The sequence below is a fragment of the Ciconia boyciana genome, chromosome 3 (assembly GCF_034638445.1).
Source record: "Ciconia boyciana chromosome 3, ASM3463844v1, whole genome shotgun sequence".
NCBI classification, from domain to species: Eukaryota; Metazoa; Chordata; class Aves; order Ciconiiformes; family Ciconiidae; genus Ciconia; species Ciconia boyciana.
The window spans coordinates 126,177,253-126,201,159 of NC_132936.1; the positions used below are offsets into that span (position 1 = coordinate 126,177,253).

The following is a 23,907-nucleotide window of genomic DNA, read 5'->3' on the forward strand; positions in this document are numbered from 1 at the left end:
AATACCCTGGCAGTGGGATGGCAGTCCCCAGGCACCTGCACTGGATTACTCTGCGCTCTCTCTGCTCAGACAGAGGTTACACTTTTTTGAAACAAAAAGGCAATTTCATGTTAGCTCTGTGCAATTAAAAAAAAAACAAAACAACAACAAAAAAAACCACCAAAACCAAAGTCGTCTATTTCTCTTCTCAGTGACCTTCCAGGAAAGTTTTCAATCCCACAGTACCTTTGGTTCATGTTAAATTTATCAGAATTACCATTTAGACAAATTGAGAGATTAATGGTACTTAAGGCTATAGTTAGAAATAGTCATAAGGCTAAAACTAAGCATTACAAATTATTCAAGAAAGCTTTCAAACATACTACCTTTGTAAGACTATTTAGCTAGGTTTCTTGATAATCTTGAAAGCAGAATAAAAACTCATAATGATTGACCAAAAATTTGTAGTTTAATATGTTAGTTATATGGTGCCTTATATCTATGTAACATATAATTAAATTATTATCAAGCAATGCATGGCAGCCTTTGTAACTGAAGTTAATTCACTGCTTTTACTTTAGTTAATCTGATAGGATAAGAGGTATACAAATGGATAGTCCTATTTGTGCAGTTGAGTGAACATTTTCTATTTGATTTAAAATAAGACAAGCGGCCCCCTAAATTAATAAATGCTACCATGTATGGACACGCATAAAATGAATCATCAGATTCTTTCCCCATTCAGTTAAACTGAGATTTTTTTCCAAGTGCTAAAGCACAGGCACCCATAGGAACTTCATACTGCCATAAACTTCATGCTGCCATACTAATCAGACAGCACTCTGTCATTTAAACAGCTGCTAGACAAGGACTAACAAGAGGAACCAGGAGGAATTCCTATGTCCCTGTCTCACTCTGAATAATACATCACCCACTATCAAAAATAAATCAAGGAAAAACAAACATTTTAGAAGAGTCTCATCTTTTCAGTCACTGTCAGATTTGCAGTGATACATCTCAGTGCTGGTACGGGTCAAAGTCGGCCTTCATGGGAACAGGCACAGTGCTGTTGAAACTACAAAAGTCACGTCAGGTCTGGATATGATCCCGAGTTTATCTGACAAGCTGTATTATACAAAGGTAGAAAACACATCTTTTACCAATAAGCAAAATAAATTAAGCCTATTTCTTACTACGCTGCACCCAATGTATAAAAGGCAACAAAATATTACCCAAACAGAAAACATTAATTAAGTACTGCATTAAAGCAGCACTCGGAGGACGACATCGTGTTTTACAATGGCAGATAGTAGTCTCTCACACCCAACTCTCAGCTGCGTTTGTGTTGTGTAAGAAAACAAGGACAGACCATTCTTCTTTTTGAGGATTCTGGTCAACAATATCTATGACTTCGATCTACACAACATTTCTTTTGCAATGCCCAAAGCATAGTTTCCAAACCCAGACTTAATTGAAGTTTACTTATCAACATGGTCTGAACTTTAAGTGTGCATCAGACTCCCTGAACCACATGATTTCTTGTACTGCCAAGTTTGATCACATTCAGGGCCAAAAGTATAAGGCTATACACATTGAAACTGCAACTTCAATGCATTGAGACGACTGCAACCAAACCTATCTACTAAGCTATTTTTTTATTTCAGAGTAACATGCATTGTCCCTGGCCTGATGGATCATTCTGATTATGCTTACATGCACATCACTAAGCTTTCAAGCAGCTCTGCCATGCTGAAGGAGCAATGTAGTGAAAGCCGTCTGGCTCTTCCGCTGAAAGTCTTCATAAGAACCTCTTGTACGGCTGGACTCAACCTTCTTTGCCACTTTTGCCACATTCCTGAATCTGTCCAACTTCGCCACTGAATCTTCAGTCAAATCCCACCACATTAAAGCAGGTGCAATGGATTTTGCACTTTGAAGAGAGATGGCTGGCTAATTTTTAAAAATATATATTGCTGAAGCAACAAATTATAGAAAGAGAACAACTTAGCTATTTAACAGCAAAACTGAGAATCCAAGTAATTGGATTACCTCCGTTCTTGTCTGCAAATAGTCTAAACTGTGTTTATAAAAGGTAGCAAGAGACCATCTATGCCCTGTATAACTGATAGAGAAACTAGCACTGTGAAGTTTTTAATCTCACAGACTTTTAGCTGGTCTTCCAATGTAATTGCTTTTTCAACAGCAATAATCATCAAAGGACTCATAGTAATGACTTTCACAAATCGTTAAGATTAATTTAGTAAAAAGTGTATAGAAAATATATTTTGCTTTCCCCTTTTTAAATAGGAAAGCTCAGATTTAGTAGCAGAGTTTGTTAGTAGCAACTAACACAGACTTTTCACCAATGCCATGGCAGCAATTGTTTGAAAAATTGAATATTTAATAATGAAAGATTTCTGCCTTCCAATACACAGGGGAAGAGTCCTGCTTTACAGAAAGCTCTGGTAGAAGAGTACAGGCTATATAAAAAGAAATTTACATTTCTACACTATTAACTGCCAGGATTGCTAAAGTAGCTGCAGTCGTACTTCTCCACTCTCAATCACAAGAGAAGACTTGCAGTAGGCACCTTCAAGTGCTCAAGACACCAAAAGCCATAGGGAGCTCAGAGATGCTACAGAAGTAAAAATCCTGAGCGCCCACCACGCATCGGTCAGGATGAGCACTAACACGATGGCAGCTACACCGTGGCTGGCAGATACTATAATAAATCTCCTATTTTTCATCTGACAGCAGAACAAGGGGGGATGGATATCAAACTGATAACTGCCAACTGACTAAAAAACTGCATAGTCATTAACAAAACCCTTCAATTATTATATTTATCACCCACAAAAAAGTGATATATAGGTGGTCGTTACCTACATCATTTCCTACCATTTCAAATTTGCAAATGCTGGGGCTCTGGTTGCCCCATAATCTAATTCTGCTGTCCTGCACCTCTGTTTTCTGGAAGCAGGCATACTGTTAAAAAACAGTGCAAATTCACCATAATCCAACTTTGGGTAACTGGATTATGACATTTTCCCTTCTTCAGAGTCCTTCACTTCAATGTTTTCCTTTCTTCAGAGTCCTTCACGTTACAACCTATGCACTCCTTAATATAACTCTGAATCTGTCTAACCTCATCTAGTTTCTTTTTCTCAACAAACCTCAGAAACTACAAATTCTCTTCTGAGCAACTTTATCATCTGTGCTCACTAGGGTGCGACTCAAACCTTCAGCATCAAACACAGCCTGCTCCCATTACAGCTACAACACTACCTTCACATCTGAGTGACATTTCCCCAGAGACGGCAATCAGCTTCTGAACCCAGTTTCAGGAGTGAGGAGAAAGGAGATCCTGTTCAGTTCGTCCTTCTCTTTCCTTTCCGCTTCCAGCAATTGTGCGCTTGCTACTCCATCTGTAACCCCTCTGGGGAAGAGAGCTCTCTGCCTCTGTGCTCCAGCTCCCTGAGTGTGGCTGGTGGAGCTGCTCACTCTCTCTCCTTTCCTGGAGACTGAAGATGCTTCATCCCTTGTAGTGTTTTACAGGGTATATGGGTTGTCAAGAGCTCTGTACTTGGTTCAGTGTTTCCAACAAAGCAGAGAGAGAGCCTGACATGCTTCCACTGCTACTAAAAGCTGCAGAAGCAGCTTCTACCGCATCTTCAGTGAGGGCAGGAGCCCAGCCCTGAGGTGATCAATGAAGGCAGTGCCCCAGGGAGAGAAAGGCCATAGTGGTTTTTTGACTGTCTTCAAACCTGGACTGAGAGTCTCCATGTCAAATATCAAACTCATTGAAAACAGACAGTGGAAGAATAGAACTTCTTGAAAGAAAAGTTGCAAGACTTCCTTCAGATCAGAACATTTTGGGCAAAAAGGGATTGCTGCCTGCTTCCCCTGGAATAAATTTCTAAGTCCCAGCTCATATTTCCATGGCACCACTTAAAAAAAACCACCCTGCTTCTGAAAGCCCGTGAACTCGGTCAGAACATGCAAGTGTATAAAGTCAGCCACCTGCATAAACAAAAGCAGTACCAAACCCTAAATGATTTCATTAGCTAGATCAGCATCTCCAACATGACAACACAGCGAGTCATTTTGTTTTCAGAAGAAAGATTACAGCACGCGTATCTGCACACACGTGCATTTCTATAGCAGTACACAAGAGTCTAAAACAGGCAAGCGGTTATTTATTCTAAGTAGCAAGAGGTGCTTCAGGTGGTGTAATACAACCTGCCCATATGCCTAGAAGACACGCTAGGATATTTTCTGGCAGCTTGTCTTCCAAAGTCTGCCCAGTTCCACCCTTATGTGCACTCAAGCTGCTGGCTCCTGGATTACATAGCTGCTGGGAAGCAACAGGGCAGCACAAGACCCCATCATCAGTCTGGCACCAGCCCTACACCTTAGAGTATTTCCTAGAGTGGCAGGTAATATGGGTGATGCTTATCACATACCCATATCTTGGCAACTTACTTTCCTTCAGAAGGACCACATTAATCAGAATCCTTGCTTTCCCACCGCTATGTAAGAAGAGTAGTTTTAGATCTGCATCATTCCCTGAGAGAAATATTTTTGCTCATTTCTAAAGAAGTTTATTTAACAGGCCAGTTAGCCTCCTGCTAATCATCTCTCATGCTGGATAACAGTCTAGCAATATACAAAAGTATTCTAGTTATTCTACTCCTCTAACTTTTCCAGCTATGCCAAAGTCTTCTGTCTCAGAAACATTTTCGGTTTCCCTTCATTGTATATAGATGAATGTGTTGCTATTTTACATTTTTTAATGTACGTTCATGACTCAAGCTTCGTATGGCTCAGGCAGAAGAAACACCATCATTTGAAAAGTGTGTTCATTAGACTGAACACAAAACATGAGACGTAACCAGTTACCATGTGAGTATTCCAGACGCTGTATTAGAGGATTCTGTGTCTACTGACTGTCAGTGATATCCCAAGAGTTCAGCTTAAAAATAAAATTACTATTTTGACCCTTCCAAAATATCTGGGAAATGTTTTGATAAACTATTCTTTTTTATGCAATTATCACTATTATATTTCTTACTAGTCTCTTTGAATTTCTAACTACTTACTGTTCATTTTTCTTATTTAAAGCCCACAGTTTAATTTCTTGACCTACATTCAGTAAAAGTTTACAATGACAAAAACATGATAATCCCATGCTGTAGTTATAAATTCGGTTCAATACATTGGGAATGTTTTTACAGGATAAAATTATATGTCTCTGCAGAAAATTTTACAAGCAAAGATATTTAGACAAGTGCTACATCAGAAGTAGCACCATATGTTCCCATACTTCAGCATGAAAGACAAAATGCCTGTAAAATGAGAAGCAATGAATTTTTTTCCAAAAGCTACTGCCCTGAGAACTTAAAAATATGCACTTATTTCAAGTACCAAATAATCAGACCAATCTAATTAGGAAGGAGATAATTAAAAGACTAACAGGTTGCTAAATCATGCTCAGGACACACAACCTGGTGTTTGCTCTAGTTTATAAGTAAGATTAAAATAGCAACAGTACCAATGTCTCTTTAATCTCTGCACAGGTTTGAAACATTAAATTGCACTCAGACCACATTTCATCATAAGAAGTGCCATTAAAAACTCACTACTTAGCATGGCAGGAAGCTGCTGTAATTGCAGTAACTTTCTACTCATAACAAGAATTGTTACTGTAGTCCTGTCATCACATATCACTGACTGGAAATGTTTAGGCTGTCATTTTTAAATGTCAAAGCCTGATTCCCCACTGAGTGTACATTACTATGAAGCTTTAAAATCCTGGACTTAATTCTGATCGGTGCCATTCATAAACATTTTTAGAAATGACTCTGCTACAGTTACTTTGTGCAGGAAACCTCCATCTTTGGGCAGACAGTGAGAACCTTTACCCAGTCTTCCCTCAAACACAGCCGCTGCTTCACATGACTTTAAGTAAACATTTCAGACTGCAGGACTTGATAGATAGCAGCAGCAACCACCTACCTGCTAGAAATGAGTCTACCGGCACTCAGCCAAAAACCGTCAAAATACACTAGTTCACCAAGTTCCCGTCTTCCACATCTGCCAAGTCACACAGATGTTCAGACTAAGACTCATGGAGATTTATATCTGCTAAGTACTACTTCCCCTGTTCCCTGGCATATTCACGAGATGCTACGCTATTGATTGGTACTAAGGGCCAAATGACCATCTTGCCAAAATATTGTCTTGCTCATTTTTTGAGCTTATACGAGCTTTCATTTTCAAATTTTATTCTGATGAAAGATGAATATGCCTTTTGATTGTACCGGTTAGCAACGTGAAATCCCCAGCTGAGAGCTGACCATGCCTCCGATTCAAATCAGCATCTTGATTTCCCAAATGAATACAAGTACAGTTACCCAACTATACTGCAACTTTTAAAACAGGCTACAAGAAACAAGACAGAAAAATATAGCTTCCTCTAGTAAAGCTATTACAGCACTTCATTTGTACTCAAAGTTTGGATTAATTGTAAATCGCTTTATGTGCAAAGACACTTTTAAGCATCCCTGTAAATGCAAAAGGTACATTAACAACTTTTAATACGCCTGCTGCACACACACACAAAATATAATTAAAAATAGCTTTGTTCCCCACTGGCTTGGTTAGCATAATTCAGGAAATTCAGGAAGGAAGGAAACATTGCCTTAAAAGTTGATTTTGAAAGGAAACACATTGAAAATGTTTGTATCAAGCTAATTGTTCATAAAGGTGTTTTCTAGGCATGTGAGTAACCTCAGCCCCAATTTTTACACCACGCTTGAAACAAACTTATCTAAGAAAAAAGCTGTTAGAAAAGTGGTATGAGCCAATGGAATAATCAGTAGTTAAGACTCAGGAAACCTGGATTTAAAGTTTAGCTGGTGGCTGATTAATCCTGTCTTGTCATTTGTTTAGCCCATTGTTCTTCACGCACAAGATGACGATCGCAATATTTGCTTCCTTGGTAAATTGTTTTGAGAACTACTGATAAATTTCTAAGTAGTAGCTGGGCACTACGAACAGGTGTAAGAGTTTACTCAGGTTAACAGCACATCCATCGCTCAGTGTGCACATCAAGGTCTCAACTTCACAAAGCCATTTTTTCTGACTTTGTGCAACCGATATCTTGGCTGTATTCACACAGGTAAATCAATGCATGTTCCACACATTGATGCTATCCTGGTCAACACATGAGAGATCTCCAGGACTACAACTGCCATGAGTTATTCCATCTCCAGCTGAAAAGCCAAGGCTCTCTAGTCAGAGCTGCTTTATCTCCTAGCTGTCAAGCAAGGCTCATCCACAAGCCTCTGCAGGCTCAAACTCCACAGTCAGAAGCTGGAGCAAGGAGAGCACTTTCTGATGGCTTTCCATAGCAACCAAGCGAGCAAAGAAAAACAGCAATGTCCTCCCCACCTCTAGCTCCCCTGGCTGGTACCACAGTCCCCACCTCTGAGATCACAGACTTGCTTTGGACCTTTCAGAAGCTCTCAGGACTCACTGAAGCACAGAAGCAAGCTTACACAGCATGAAGAGCAAAAGTTTTTGGCCCAACAGCTTAGGCCTGAAAAGAACAGACATACTGCAATGGCAATTTCCAGAAGATGCATAAATGTCATTAGTCTGATGACCAATATGTTAGAGATTTTCAGTCTTTCCCTCTGCCAGATGTTCATGAATTCAGCAAAATTTAAACATACCACAGACACACAAAATAGATATCACTGAACATTTATGTTGGTGGCTTTCATATCTGATATATACTTGGGTTTGGGTTTTTCAGATTTCAGCTTTGTGTTTGAGGGTTAAGTTTTCCACACAATACACAATTAAAAACATGTGTTCACAAAACCAGAGTGAGGTAACAGGATACAAGATCTGATGACCCCACTGCAGTGATACCATACCATAAAGCAAAGGGAGCCATCTGAGCAATGAGGAGTGCACCTCAGCTTTGGGGAGGGCAGAGGATGCTCAGATCTCTCAGAGTACTCCCCACCCTACAGGAACAGGCATAAGCAAACTTGCATGCAATAAAATTGATACCAAGCCTTATCTGACTAGCTATCACTAAGATCTCACACCTCCCCACAGTCAGCCTCTAGCCCAGCTGACTGGTTTGCAGCTACCAGGCCACATCTTGCATGGTGTGGAGGATAAGCACCGACAGAGTTGGAAGTAGACAGGCCCACAGATGACAGCTTAGTCAGCATCATGTCAAGCCAAGATCTACAATCTCATCCATCCCTTGACCTCCACAGATTTGCAGCTGGCTTGAGCCCTGAATTAGAAACACATTTGGATTGCCAAAGGGACGCTGTTTACATGCAGAAGAGAACTGGGCCTGCAATCTGTAGGTCAAAGAGCTACTTCTGATTTACACCATTAAAATAGAGAAATCTATGTTTGTTGAAATGTGTTTCTTTACGTATGCAACAAATGTCTCTGGATGTGGCTAAAATTGAGAATGTTCTCAGCTTCATGCTCTCCAGATTCCTGATCAGACTTCTGGAGCGGCAAAGAAACTCTCTCTCAGAATCTTTCCCACTGTGTTTCACCAGATATAATGTGACAGAAATTTAGCACTTAGTAAGCACTGTATCAACAGTCATGCTAGCTAGATGAGTAAACCACCTGGCTGGTTTATTCATCATCTAACTAGCACGACTATTCACACTCCTGAGGCACCTGAATACTACACTGATGGGTAAAAACAGAGGCACAGTCGGGCTCAGTGTTTGGAATTAAGATGCTCCTGGTTCCCTGGGAAACAGCATTTCCTAATAAACAGAATACAAACATTATCTGGATTTTTCTCACTCCGGGCAGTGAAAATCTACTAATCACTTTCATCTTCCATTACAGATCCTTTCCCATGAGTTTCAAGAGCCTCTTGCTTCCTATGCATCATGGTGTATTTCTGAGCAACATTGCAAGAACAAATCAATTAAAATCTAACAAAATTTTGGTAGTATTAAAAGCACTTAATTAAAAACGTTAAATTTGAGAGCAAGTGTCACTTGACTGCATCTTCACAGTCAACACCCTGTTTCTCCTGTAACAAGGACACTGAATATCCAAAAATCTCACAGTAGGTTTAAACGACACGTAGGATTGATATCTAACATCAATTAACTGAAAAATACATCTGCTAAGTGCACCTCTACCAAACACAAAGCAGACAGAGCCAAGATTTGCGACATTTAAAGTATAGAACTTTTCATATTGATAAATTCAACAGATATTCTGCTTTCAAAGCAAACAGAAATTATTTCTCATTCAAACATTCTTCACTAATCCTTCAAATATCCATCTTCCAAACTGATATCAGAATCAACTCTGTCAATTTTGTTAGTTAAAAATAAAACAAAATAAAATAAAAACACCATCAAGCAACAGAGGTGGAATAGAATATGTTGCCCAGGAAACTGACTCTTAGCTTCAGTGCCTGAAGTACACGTTTCCAGGTGGCAGCTGATAAGCCTTGACTTGTCATTTAAGTACAATACACTTAATTTAATTTGGATTGTTGTAGAGTTATCATAAAAAGAGGGTCAAGCGAGTCCTTTTGTGCTACATCTCTTTTTGGACTTCCCCAAGTATCTTTTCAGTATTCCATGGGTCTACAACTGGATGTAATTTCAGTAGTGTGATCGATACAAGGAGCTAGCACTGTCCAACCCATTCTTGACAAAACCAGGATGATGTGGAGTGACTTGAGAGGATAAAACTCTGAGATCCAAGCTTCCAAGATAGTCTGATCAGTCACTTCCACGCTGTCAGGCAATCCAGCAATTCATTTTTATCAGCCTGAATACAACTTTTCAGTACACTCTAAAAGGCTAAGAAATCTTTCCATTTTATTACTTTTATAGAGAAGGTAAAATATGCAAATACCAATGCCTTAATGCTGAAATTAGGATTCCTTTTAATATGCTCAGGATGCTTTTTGTCCTCCTAGTCCTCCAAAATACTTGCACATGCTATGGTTGCAAGCGGTCACAATGTAGCATTCAGCATTATTGACTGGAGTGTAGATCAGGTGTCAAGTTCCAACAACAAGGAATAAATCAAAAAGTTCTTAGCACCTGTACCTGGAGGAGACACAGACTCTGGTATCTTCTGCTCTTTAGTTAAGACTGCAGAGCCTTTGGTCTTGGTGGCTGGAGAGCTGGTTAGGAAAAAAAATATTGTTGGAACGCTTTGCTTTCATGTTGTCTTTATGGACCTAATGATATTGCAAAAACTTAAAATCCAAAATTTAACTTCAGGTTACAAAAAATCCTACAATGGACGCAAGCAAGATGAATGACAATAACAGACAAGTGACTTCATTCAGAGCGCTGCAAGAGCATGGACATTTAAGCGTCTTGCTTCTGTCTGGGCATCCAATTTCAGTGCAAGTCAGGTGCCCAATGAGGAGTGAAGTGCTCAACTACTTTGAAGGATCTAAGCCAATTTTCAGATTCTATCTCATAGTATTCATACGCTTGTGCTTGATGTATTCAGCTGCCTTCAGTGAAACGTTCTTTTTCTCTCATAATCAAACAGTATTTTTAGAGACCCATCTTAATGTCATCGGTAGTGTTTTCAGACCACAAAAAGCATGAGATGGATTTTTAATATCATTAAGATTTGTTTGTAAAACAAAAATAGACTGAGAAAGCAACACAGGATGTGGATCACCAATCAATGCTTTTCTCCAGGCTTATCTGAACTTCGTATAAATGTGAGCTACCTAGTGATGAATCAGCCCTGTAGCCTTTGTAAAAAGCATATATATTTTTTCTTTGAATACAAGTTACAAAACATGTTCCACAAGCCTACAGCAAATGTTGATCAAGGCAATTTTCACAATTCACAGGAACTTAAAGAGATGCAGTGAAAGAAATCCAGTGAGTTTTGAGGCCAAACATTTGAAGGAGGCATCTCACTATTGACAAAATCAGAGAAGTTTGATATTACAGGCATAAAAGCTCTGGAATAATTTGGGTAACCTTGAAGAAGTACCAAAACGGGGAACTTTAGAAGACATTCAGTATGGTTACTGACCTGTGCTGGTTTTGGCTGGGTGTGCTGGGTTTGGCTGGGGTAGAGTTAATTTTCTTCACAGTAGCTAGTACGGGGCTGCGGTTTGGATTTGTGCTGGACACAGTGTTGATAACCCAGGGATGTTTTCGTTCCTGCTGAGCAGTGCTGACACAGAGTCAAGGCCTTTTCTGCTCCTCACCCCACCCCACCCCACCAGTGAGGAGGCTGGGGGGGCACAAGAAGCTGGGAGGGGACACAGCCGGGACAGGTGACCCCAACTGACCAAAGGGCTATTCCACACCATATGGTGCCGTGCTCAGCATATAAAGCTGGGGGAAGGAGAAGGAAGGGGGGAATGTTCGGAGTGATGGCGTTTGTCTTCCCAAGTAGCCGTTAGGCGTGATGGAGCCCTGCTTTCCTGGAGATGGCTGAACACCTGCCTGCCCATGGGAAGCAGTGAATGAATTCCTTGTTTTGCTTTGCCTGCATGCGCGGCTTTTGCTTTACCTATTAAACTGTCTTTATCACAACCCATGCGTTTTCTCACTTTTACTCTTCTGATTCTCTTCCCCATCCCACCGGGGGGGGAGTGAGCGAGCAGCTGGGTGGGGCTTAGTTGCCAGCTGGGGTTAAATCACGACATGACCACATGGCTCCCTGTGCTCTTTTGGCTACAACATCTCTCTTACTCTTGACAGTGCTGGAACAGTACTGTGTTTGATTAGTCTAAATAACCACTTAAATTATTATATGGACTTTTACAAATCAATATTACAAACCTTGTCACCATTCTTCCCCCTCTGTAACCTGAGATAATATTTGTAATAATTCAGTGCAAAGTTCACACAAATCATGCAAATAAAAAATAAAGGGTTGAAGAAACATGTACTTGCTGAAGTACACGGGTACAAAACTGCTGGTTCCTTCCTCTCCCCAAGAATGTACAGAAACAATGCAAATATGCCAGAAGTTGTACAGCAGAATTGACAAGTTGAACTAAGACTATTTGTTATTCACAACCTTCACATAACTGTTCATCTTTTAAGACAGCCTAGCTCAAGATAGCAGCTTTCCCATTCACAATCAATAAATTTGCAAACATTTTCATGCTGTGTACCAAATGCTCATGGATAGATCTCAAATCACGATCCTGACTCCTTTTAGTGTATCTTGCAGAATTAAAAGTACTAAAAAAAAAAAAAAGATTTACATAACCACTACATGTGCACAGACTAGTATCATTAGTGTATTTTTTTTTTTTAAGGAAGACTTTAGTAGATATCCTTCCCCCTAAATATTAATTGTACTTGTATAATTAATTTCCTCCAAAACAGATTACTGTTATTACTAGTATATCTCATTGTCTTTCAGTCCCCCTGTCCAAGGCCTCTTCCAGGCTAATTCTTCCTTTTCCTCATTTTGTTTGGTGTCTTTCTGTTATGATACGGTCCAAAAATCCCCTCAGAAGTGATCAGATTTCAAAAGAAGAAATAGCACAAAGAGGGGAAAGGGAGAAGGGTGGATTTATCTCCTCGTTTACTTAAATATGCTTTTAGATTTCTCGATTGTGAATGCCCCAAAGATTATAGAAGATTCTTAATTCATGTATATAAAGGAACCAAAGAACATTACTAAAACCCTTCACAGTACTTCAAGTTTGCACTAACAGTGAAGACCATATTAAGTCCTTGAGGAATATTACAAGCCACAGCTGGAGAACGAGTGTGTGGAAAAATTGCATCCACATACAAAGGAACAATAACCAAAAGAACTACCTTACAGAAATTAGAAATTGCCACACTGGATCAGTTTAGTATTTTTAGTATCAATTTTTATCAATTAATTAGTATTGTTAGTAGCAATTAGTATTTTACCTTCCCCCCTCCAGGGACCAGGACCAGCTGTTTTAGATAGAGGCACACAAAAACTTTTGCCATTAACAGCAATAGAACAACAGACCAGAGTGAACTTCACCCTCAGTTTCTGTTACTTGGAAGCTGATGTTCGTCTTAAACCAAATGAATCAGATCTCCCAAACACCAAGGATTCTCATATTATCTTTGGTTTTGTATTATCCAAAGGAACATGCGATACATCTCAGGACTTTAACTCTTGTTGGGCTCTGTCCCATTTCACAGCAATGAGGGTCTGGCTAAATCTGCCAGTGTGGCTTAAGAATTTAGTTACAACCGAGCATCCTATTAAAATACTTCTCCAAATTCCATGGTACAGTGCTCTATCCCCTTTTCTCTACTAAGGCTTAATGCCGCAGTTATCTTCAGACAGACAAGAACACTGATGGTTACACAGTGGACTCCTACAGGTTCAAGTATAAGGTTGTGGTAAAATCAATCATACCACAAGCACTGTATAATTTGGTTTTAATCTTTTCACAAGTATGGATGTGGTATATTAAGATGTACTTCTTTCTGCATTAAGCAAAATTCACAGCTCAGTGTTTCAGTCCTAGCTGATTCTCTTAACAGAGCCCACCCTTTAACTATTCAAGAAGCACTTGCAGACAAGATTTATATCAAGATCATGACTTGAAGATAATTCTCAATGCTCTCTCAGTAACTGTATATCTGTGTATATAATAATAAGACCTAAGATAAGCTGTGCTTCAGTTTACTAATTAAGACATGACTTACTAGCTCAGAAGCCAATGAATTTTCATTGCTAGAGTCATTTTCTTATGTACACAAAGCTTTATTATACCTCATTAAATACCCTATAATTTGGAATGCCTCACTGTCCTTGACACCCACCAATGTCTATGCACTTTGTGTGTGAATGGTAGTACAAAATTTTAACCCCACGCTCTGACTGCTATGTTAGACTGCTATGTCTGACTGCTCTTCCCTAATTGTTAACCCATTCATCTCCAATCCCTGCACAACCTGCAGCCACTCTTCATTCTTAACTTCCTAGTAAAATAAAAAAAAAATTTTAAAAAATTTCCATTAATAGATAGAGCAGAAAAGACAGGACACCCTTTGATTAACACACATAATATACCCTACAAGGCTGAAGTTCTTAAGCAAGCAGCACTTACCAAGAGTTATTATAATATTCTAACTCTGCATTATAACTGCCAGAGTTCAGAGAATTTGACAATTTAATCACCGTAATATTTCTAAAAACATATTTTACTATTATAAAATCATAACACTGTAACTCAGAAAGCTGTGCAAAGGACTATGTTACACGAGGTCCTGTCCTCAGGTTAAAGGTCCAAGGAAGGTCTCCAAGCAAGGACTCAGACAATGCTTTAATGTGAGGACTCTCCATTCTGGCACCAATAAAATAAAATAAAATAAAAATCTGCCCACATACTTCAGGCAGACAACACTAACAGCCATGCAAGCTCCTGATGAGCTCTCGGAGGTAAAGGTAAATGTCTTGCATCTTGACCCAATCACCATGAAAAATAAACAAGCTTTTCTATTTGTCTTCAGTACATACCGAAACAAACTCCCACTCACTACTCAGAAAAGACATTATTTTTAAAAACATACAATGAAATAAACAAAACAAAACAAAAAAATCAGTATGTCAGATCCATCCCAGGTGTAACACTAGTAGAGTCAGGGGATGTGCACAAATGCTGGCTTGCAGAATGTTTGTCAAGACACAGTCAATAATGGCACTGTGATTTATTGTTAGCCTTTCACTTCTGGAGGTCTGTGGTCAAATGTCAGTGAAGTTCCAACAGACACTCAAAACAAGAGATATGGCCACACATCTCAAATTAATCAGCCGGCCAGCATAGCTGCTAACCTCCACTTCGTACCGGTTAAATGCTTGGAAGATAAGGGCACTATTTACAGGTCTGAAGGGAGAGATACTGAATGGGCTATATCAGCGCTTCTGTGTAACTGTGGTATACCACATGAACTGGGGGAAATGAGTAACTGACTCATTGGCAGAAGCGATATAGTCATCACTACTTCCCTCCCACCTTATTAACACACACACCCCCATCACAGACTAACAGACCTTGTTCCAAAAGATACGCCGTATACTGGTGATGATTTAAAGATAATATATCTATATTCTCTACTCTGATTCTTGCAGTGAAAATGTCATTGCTTCCATCAAAGAAAGACTGAATTAGCATCAAGTCCTTACTGCAAAACAAAGTCATCTGTGTAGCAGGACATGCAACCCAATGGAAAAAGGAAACAGTATAAAACTTGGAAGTAGTGACTTCACAGAAAGTGCTCTGTATCACGTGGCTGTGGGGTATTCATAGTCCTGTGAACAAGAGAGGCTGTTCAGCTGAATCCTTCTATACTTCCCACTGTAACATGTAGTGCCACTGCCTATCTAGTGTCAAATAGACAGGGATAGAAGCAAACCTGTGTGGTCAGCACCAGTCTGTTTGCCGCTTTGATCATCCACTGAACTTTTCAGTAACCAGAGTGCTGGAACATCCATATAGCTGTTTGAAACTAGGCAAGTTTCTTTATAAGGAGAGGCACCGGTCTTCCCATTAACTTATCAATAGTTTTGCTGGAAGGATGATCCACCTTATACTAAAACATTCAAACCAAAACTGGTTTTGTCAGTGAAGTTAAGGATACGCAAGCATAAACTTCCCCCAAAAGCCCTACAACATGAGTTTCTAGTAGGTTCATTGTTTTGATATTACAAGCCACATTTTCAACTTGATAAATTACTCCATAAAAAATGAGTTTGGTAATAAATGCAGTATGCTCTAGTCACATACATCGTCACATATCATGCCCCAGTTCTCTTAAGGTGTGTAATAACTAAAACTAATTTACAAGTTCGACATAAAACCTATGGAATTCAATTGAAAGACTCAGATTGACATAAAGTTTCAGAGCTCTACACTTAAAATAATAAACTTCTGAAATAAATAGTAGATTACTTCATACTGGCAAGCAAAAAATTCTATCAATCCTGTAGCCTTTGTTTACACAACAGGTTACTCTCGAGAGTAAGTAATGCTGTATCAGGCTCCCAGTGGCAGATGTACAGTGGTGGGTGCCATCAGGAAAGCTCAAGTCACACACAAAGTATTGTACGCTGCTATTAATGACAGGCAAATTATTTATTTCCATTTCTACTTTAAGAAATATAACACGTAAGCAAACCTACATCAAAACATGACATCATTTCACTATTCGGCCAGCAGGATGTGAGCTATTTCCACAGAGAGGATATCACTTAACTCGGTAACATTATTATAAGTTTCTTCTCTCTGAAGTCATACTGCAGTTTCCTCTTTTTACTCAATGCAGTATTTTCTGATTTTATTTTCCTTATAAGAAGCACATTTATAGCAGAAACTCTTCAGAATTTAAGCTGAGTCGCCATTTAGCCTACAAACACCTTTGCTCAAGGAGAGGTGCTGTTGCATTTGTTCTGTAAGAATCCTCACACCTCCAGCAGTACATATAGTGCTAGTCAGCAGTTTTACTTCTCTTCATTAATAACCTCAGCAGGAAGCGAAAAGCACATATGAAAGACTTCTGATACTTTCCTTTCACGCAAAAGTCAAAGCCCAGAGTAAAACAAAAGACTTCTTAAAATAGAAAGTTTACAATAAATTGCTTAGAATAAAAAACACCACTTAGATTGCAAATGCTGAAACCACATTAATTTATATAGAGGCACTTATACCCCGCATATTTGTGTCAGAGTTAAATTGTCATGTATTATTCTAGGTTGCATAAATGTTCTCTTTAAAATGTTTTTACCGCTGGTATTTTGTCTTCTAATTTCAACAATCTTTCTATCCCAAATACCTCTGTGCTCATTACCCAGAATGTTTAGGTGTGATCACAGCAAAAGATTGTTATCATGTTTTGTTTGGTTAGAGGCTTTAAAATGAAATACATATGTTTTCAATTAACAGACATCAAGCCAAATTTAGCTCTCACATCCCATTTTTCTGTCACTCCAAAGGCTGAGGACACCCATTTCAGAAAACTATGTAGGAGAACCCTGAAGTAAATTTTTTTTTTTAAAGCTTTATAAATCTTATAAATGAAAGCTGACATGTCATACAAGAAAAAATACCAAGATCAAACCTTTGAGCATAGAAAATGAGAAGAATTATGAAAGGAAATGTTATCACCTCATCCTTTATTCCTTCAGCTGTGCCTGTGGACCAAAGACAGCTTCAGACTGAAGTAACTTCCCACATACCTCATGACAGCTCAAAATATGCATGAAGCCCAAATGATTAATGCATATACCATATCCTGTAAAGCAGACTACAGCTACACATCATATTTCCGATAGCATTGTAATATTATATTACAACTGCTTTAACTTTAGCTTAAGAGTTTGTCAGAAACCTGCAAATATTCTAACTCCATTCCCCGCGTCTTTACATACAGTCAAAGTTCTGGTATAGATAACGCTACAGCACTGAATACATTGCTTCCCTGTGGTCACGCAAGTGCTGACAAGACCAGAACTCCGGGTGAATGGGAGCTGTTAGCAGCATATGGAAGCTCTCATTTCAACAGAAATAGCTAGGCTGTTTGCAAACACGCTTTCCAATTAGGAACAGCAATTTCAGGTAGACAGTGTAGTACTTTTTAGAATGAGGTCTGATGTGCAGAGGAATACCTTCTCCTCTCAGACCAGATTCAGAGTCAAGACCAAGGGAGATAGGACAGGCCTGTACTGAGTCTGGCAAGTTCTGATTACATAGTTAAAATATATTATTCTTTTATTTACAAAGGAGTCAAAAGATATTAGTCTCTGCTATTCGTCATTTAGGATCACAAACACTTCACTCTTGCTGCTCAAATGACAGTCCAGAAGTACTGCAATAAGATTAGAAGTGCCCTGCAAAACAATCACACAGATGTGCCATCAAACATCTACGAGCTAGATATACTCCAAATTTTAAAACAAACTAGGTTCCACCAACATAATATAGTATACTTACTACATGATTTTGGGATAAGAATTGAAAATAGCATACTTTTATACTGCTCATCAGAGTTTAGGACCAGGTTTCCATGCCATTTTCTAACTCACGTTTTCACAATTTCACCATTCCTTACAACGGATACAAGAGATCAGGATTTTCATTACAGCTCAATGCATAGTTCCCCATCTACACTTGACTGGCAGGTTCATGTATACAGGTATACACAGAACATGCAAATTAAGATGTACATATTACTTTCACAACAATAACAAGTGATAATGGTCAGCACTTTTACCACTTCCATATTAACTGTTCTTCTCCACAACTTTACAGAAGCTGACAAAAATCAAAACACAAAAAACCCAAAATGATTCAGCCTTGCTGTGAAGACCAAGTATTTTCCTGAAGTTTAAGGCCTCTTCCTCAAAGCAAAGCTGTCAAGAGTTTTACCACTGACCAAGGTCAGATGAATATCAGAATTAAACCTCATGCTTGCATCAAATGATATAAATACAAAGGAAGAGAGGTTTGACAACTTACTGGTGAGAGAAGTCCTCTGCAAAAATGATTATATAAAGTGTAGGACAGGCAAAGCTCTGATTAAAGTCAATAAACAATAGACTCCCAAATCACCAGCTGCCCTCTCCAGCATCTTGTGGCCCGAGTCCAAATTGTAGATAGTTGAAATACTCTGCACAAAGGATGCCAGTCAACTGAGGTATAAAGTAACAACAAGCTTTCATTGCTCTGTAATAATATGGCCGAGTTCTTAACAAGACTATTTGGACCAAAAAAAAAAAAAAATATCAGAAAGCCCACCATGTTGGGAGCAGAAAAAACATATTTGTCTGTGCGTGAGTTTTAAAAATATATACTTAAAACCTTTAGATCACCTTTCTACATAACCAGTGACTGGACTGATGAACATCATGAGCGCAAGTAAGAAGTCACTTTTAGGAAGTCTGGTTCCGTACTTCACGCTACTTACAGTCAGGTCAATTTTAAACAGAAAGAACTGAATGGAGAAACAAATACAGTACTTAATGGAAGTTTTGTAAGACCAACTTTTATAACTGATTACACATCTTCACACAGTTGTCATACACTCATCTTATTAATCATTTTAACATCATTAAAAAGAGAAGTCTCTACACTTACCACTTCGGGGTTCGTCAGCCCTGTCAAGAATACGCATTTCACTGAAAGTAATCTGGATTTACCACTACAGAGCAGGTTATCTTAACTGAAGGCATTCTGTAAGTTAATCACAATAGGTAAATGGACCGATGTGAGAGCGCACTGTGATAAACGATGAGGACAGCACTCGGCACAGAGCTCACTGTCTCCTCCATCTCACAAGCAGATCCAACAACAAGTGGTCAGTTCCACCGATGTCAACACAACTTCTCACAGCTGCTTATAAAATGGAAACACATGAACTCCATCCAAGACAACTTACTAAAGCAAAATCCTCACTTTTGTCAGTGCTTGACTTCAAATCTAAGTGTAAAGGTCTGAGAAATGGGTTTTCAACTATGACGCTAATTTCCTTCATGAAAACATCTCAAAGCACATAGAAGAAACAAAATGGAGCAGACTATAGAAATTCTGCTAAGTCTATAAAAAGTTATTTCTACAGCATAGTAGGATGTTTGAACTTTGTTTTTAATCATTTCATTTGCTGTATTTCATTAATTTCAATATTGTGATAACCGCTTGTCTTTCAAAATAATACAGTACTTAAATTGTGCCTATCTTAAAAAAGAGCAATTAATTTCAATCAGTGAGGACACACAGCTCTTAAAAGCTAGGCATGTTTATTGGGTATCTTTCTAAAATGCAGCAATAACAACACACAAAAAAACCCCTTAAGATCTTCCTTAATTTTTAATTTGTTATAATTAAACACATGCAAACTCAAGGCTTTGAAAAGCTTTAGGAGCTATCAGATTCATTTATATTGAGCCTAGCTCTTCATCTGGGGTCTTTTCCAAAGTTTATGGAAAAGGATATAAGAAGCCTTCCATCAATAAACAGGAACTTGAAAAGTCTTTAAAGCTACAGACAGGGTAGGTTGGGAACGTGGAAATGGAATTGGAGACATTCAGCCCCATTCTGCTGACTCAAATATAGGCAGGACAAGAAACACACGCAATTCCTCTCTGATGTAAACAGAAATCTACCCAGGGACAAACAGTTTACATCTACCAACCACAGAGCAGGATAAAGGCCAAGAGCTGCTTCTTGATACCTTACACCAACACTCGAGACACACTTTTCCTCTACTTTTTTAATCCACCCTACACCTGCTGGACGGACAAACAGGTATATTCCGGTTAATTCACTTGCTAAAGGAACAATGCTTACACCAGACTTGTTACCTTTCATTTCACATAAAACATTATTCCTTTTCCAGAAACAGTGGAAATAGCACTGAAACTACCTTAGTAATTTTCAAAGCGTGTTTGCACTAAATATGTTGACCCACCATTCATTCCATTGTATATACTTCTGTGGTGAGGTGACAGGTCATCTGTTACTTGTCTCCTGAGGGTACCTTCTCTGCTGCTTCCACTGAGATGTTTGAGATGCTCTGGGCTCCCTCCATAGTGTTGTTTGAGATGCTCAGGGCTCGTACCCCTCACTTTGTGGAGATGTTCTGTACTTCCACTCGGTGTGTGCTTTTGAAGATGATCTGGGCTGCCACTGCTGTGCTTTTGATGCTCAGGGCTACTACCAGGCTTCTGCTTTTGAAAGTGTTCAGGGCTACTACTCAAAACATGCTTTGGGATAGTTTCTGGACTGCTGCTGCTGTGCTTTTGTTGTTCAGGTGCTTTGACAATGGTTTTGTGATGTTCTGGACTTGGTCCTTTCAGGTGATGATCAGGACTGCCAGAACTCCTAGGCTTCTGGAGGTGCTCTGGGCTGATACTCCTGTGTTTCTGATGCTCAGGGCTTCCTTCCCCCCGAGTTTTTTGAAGATGTTCTGGACTAGTACTTGGATGATGTTTATGATGGTCCGGACTGTCTGTACTTCCTGTGCTAGAAGTACTACTCCCGTCACCGACATCTCTTATGTAAGTACTCGTTGCAGTTAACTGGCACAGGCTGATTTGGCTGTCAATAGAGCTCCGGCTGCCTGCTCCACCACTTTTCTCCTCATCCAGCAACACACACAATTCTTTCAGCTCCAGGTTTTCCTTAACCACTTCTTCTTGTCTCACTTCCAATTCTTTCAGCTTCTGTAAGTATAAGGCAACCTCTTTGTGCATAACACTAGCACTGTATCTGCCCAGTCTCTGCCATTCACGGGACACCTTCTTGCCTTTCTGCCTGTCATCATCCAGAAAACAGCAAAGGTCTCTCAGTTCTTGGTTATCTTCTTGCAGCTTCTGGTTGATATCCTTTAAAAGAGAGATAATCATGACAGAGAAGTGTCTAAAACAATTAACATTATACCATTACCGTTATACAAGCCAGTGAACAGCACTGCTATAAACCCATCACCTAAGCACTCAAGTGAGGCATAAATAATTGTGTGTGTAGACCTGGCATATTATAACAGCATCATGCGTCAAAGAAACAAAGCTGCTGTCCAGTAAAAAGTGACTGTAACATGAAGCTGATCTTGTTATAGTTCAAGTTCATAAAATTGAACTTGAATCTAGTTCAAAGACTAACTTCTGACACAGCATAAAAGTTTCAGGTGCTTAATTAATTTTCATGCTAAATATCAGAATAATTTAGCTCCCAAACGGGGCAAAGATCATAAGCACTCTCATGATGATCTCACTCCCTTGAGAAATATTCACCTGCAAGTTACTGCTGAATAAAACCGGAAGGTACATCAGAAATTGTGATCTCACTTAAGTAATTAATTATTAACATTTATACTCTCTATTCCCTAAAGCATATTCACATATAAAGATTAACTTTTTAGAGACTTAAAATATTTGGGGTTGGTTTGATTTTGTTTCAGATTTGCATAAAAGAACCTTGTCAGTCATCACTTCATCAGAATTGCTTCAACCACTCTGAAATAAAACAATCTACTTTAATAGAATTTTCACTCCTAACAAAATGAAGTACATGATTCCATACCCTTCTTTAAGTGAGGAACAGTCTGAAGCAAAAATGTTCAAGCTATTACTACAGCAGAATAATACGCCAAAGAAAACGTCTTCAGTATTTTATCCTACTAATTTTACTAAACTGGCTTGCGACCGTATTTATCTTTCTCCCACCTAAACATTCATTCCTTCTTATGTATAATATTACAAGTAGAGATTACCCACATTTTTGTTAAAAATCTAGCCTTACGGAAAGACCATTTTAGCACTGTTTCTTAAGAAAAGGAAGCTTTTGCAATTCCACTGGATTTGTGTGCACGCATGCGTTTGTCTGATCTTTGCCTCAAAATAACTTTGAACTTGACCAGTTTCAACCCATATTTGACAAAGAAGAAATCTCAATGAAGCTACAAGGTATCCTTAAAAATCTGTGCCAGTGAGAGATATTTAAAATGACCCCATGGTGGAATAAAAAGAGTTTGAGTGGAAGCCCACAATTCAACAGTCAGAAGCAGGAGGCACCCATCCACCAAATCCAGGCGCGGCTGGTCGTTGTTACTCATGGATGAGTTATTTCACACAGGACAAAGGAGGTGGATGTCCAGACACCAACACAGGGCTCAAAATCCGCTTCTGCCAAATTCCTTTTAAAAGTTCCAGCTGAGGCATCCGAACAAAAGGTGGAAGTTAAACATCACTTAAGGAGTTCAGAATTGAGAGAGGAATTTGTCACTCCTTCCTACACAACTTGGTGTGTTTTGTTACTTATCTGGATGATGCATAAATCTGTATGATGTCACAACACCTCTGCACATAACTGGGAGAAAGAGACTATTGTTGTAATTTCACTTACATTTAAAATGTAAGCTTTATTTTTACAAAACTACTATCATTGATTGTGGTTTTTTAGCCCCAGACACCACATATTGTCAAAAAGAGCAAGGGGACACACACTCATACTTCGTGGAACAGGAAAACTTGGGAGACAGGAACAGTCTTCCCCCACATGCTATGTATTTTATGCCATACTATTATCAAAGACACTTTCTCAATAATTTAGTTGTTTAAAGCCATTCTATAAGTCAAGAACTCCCTTCTAATGTACTCTCATGTAACAATTCAGAAGCCCACACTGCATCTCTGTCTCTCCTCTCCTTCCCTCCAACCTCACCTCACTGAAGGAATTTCCTAAAAAGAATGGCCTTTCTCAAAGCAACAAGCCAGAAAATGTTTTGTAGTCATGCCTACTTCAAGATAACTTTCTAGCCGTATAGTACATGTGTACATGCTACATCAGGGTAATTATCTGCAAGCAGTCACACTATCTTCCCAATCCTCGGAACTGAGAAGGAAACATTAGGGACTATGCTTTTCATCCAACCAAAGAGTTAAATTAAGAAGGGATAAGTCATTACACACTTGGTCTGCCTCTCACTGTAGTCTGCAGAAGTATGCAATCGAAAATGGTTTGATCAGAGATGCATTATCAGATGTCTTTGTCAGACAATAAGCTAGGGATTGGTTCTGATCATCCCGAAACCGAGCCCAAGGGTTTGCCATCACCTGCCATACGCTGCACTGCATCCTGGAAATGACCAGCTCTCTCCAGCAGCCCACCAGACTGCCTGACAGATGAACAAGTCATCTTAAAATAGTGACAGAAAATAGCATAAGCTACACAAAACCTTTTGAATGCCTACAGCTCTGCACACTATTCTGCACACGTGCACTTCAGACAGGATCGTTTAACCTCACTTAAAAACCAATGAAGTCTAACACTAAAGTGACAAGACTTAAGTGTTTTCATCAACCCAAAGCACACTGGGGCAGAGCGTACAACAGCTGCGCTCCACAGCCTGCCGAATAGTTGGT

The 23,907-nt window shown here is 39.1% G+C and overlaps 1 protein-coding gene across 3 annotated transcripts in view; it reads right to left on the reverse strand.

Annotated features, from left to right (window-relative positions):
• The window catches only part of CCDC85A (coiled-coil domain containing 85A), an 83,023-nt gene that overhangs the window by 58,038 nt on the left and 1,078 nt on the right, over positions 1 to 23,907 (reverse strand). For all 3 annotated transcript variants that reach the window (XM_072857524.1, XM_072857523.1, XM_072857525.1), the window contains exon 3: positions 20,454 to 21,369. In XM_072857524.1, the coding sequence (XP_072713625.1) occupies positions 20,454 to 21,369 (916 nt within the window). The remainder of the gene's footprint in view (positions 1 to 20,453; positions 21,370 to 23,907) is intronic.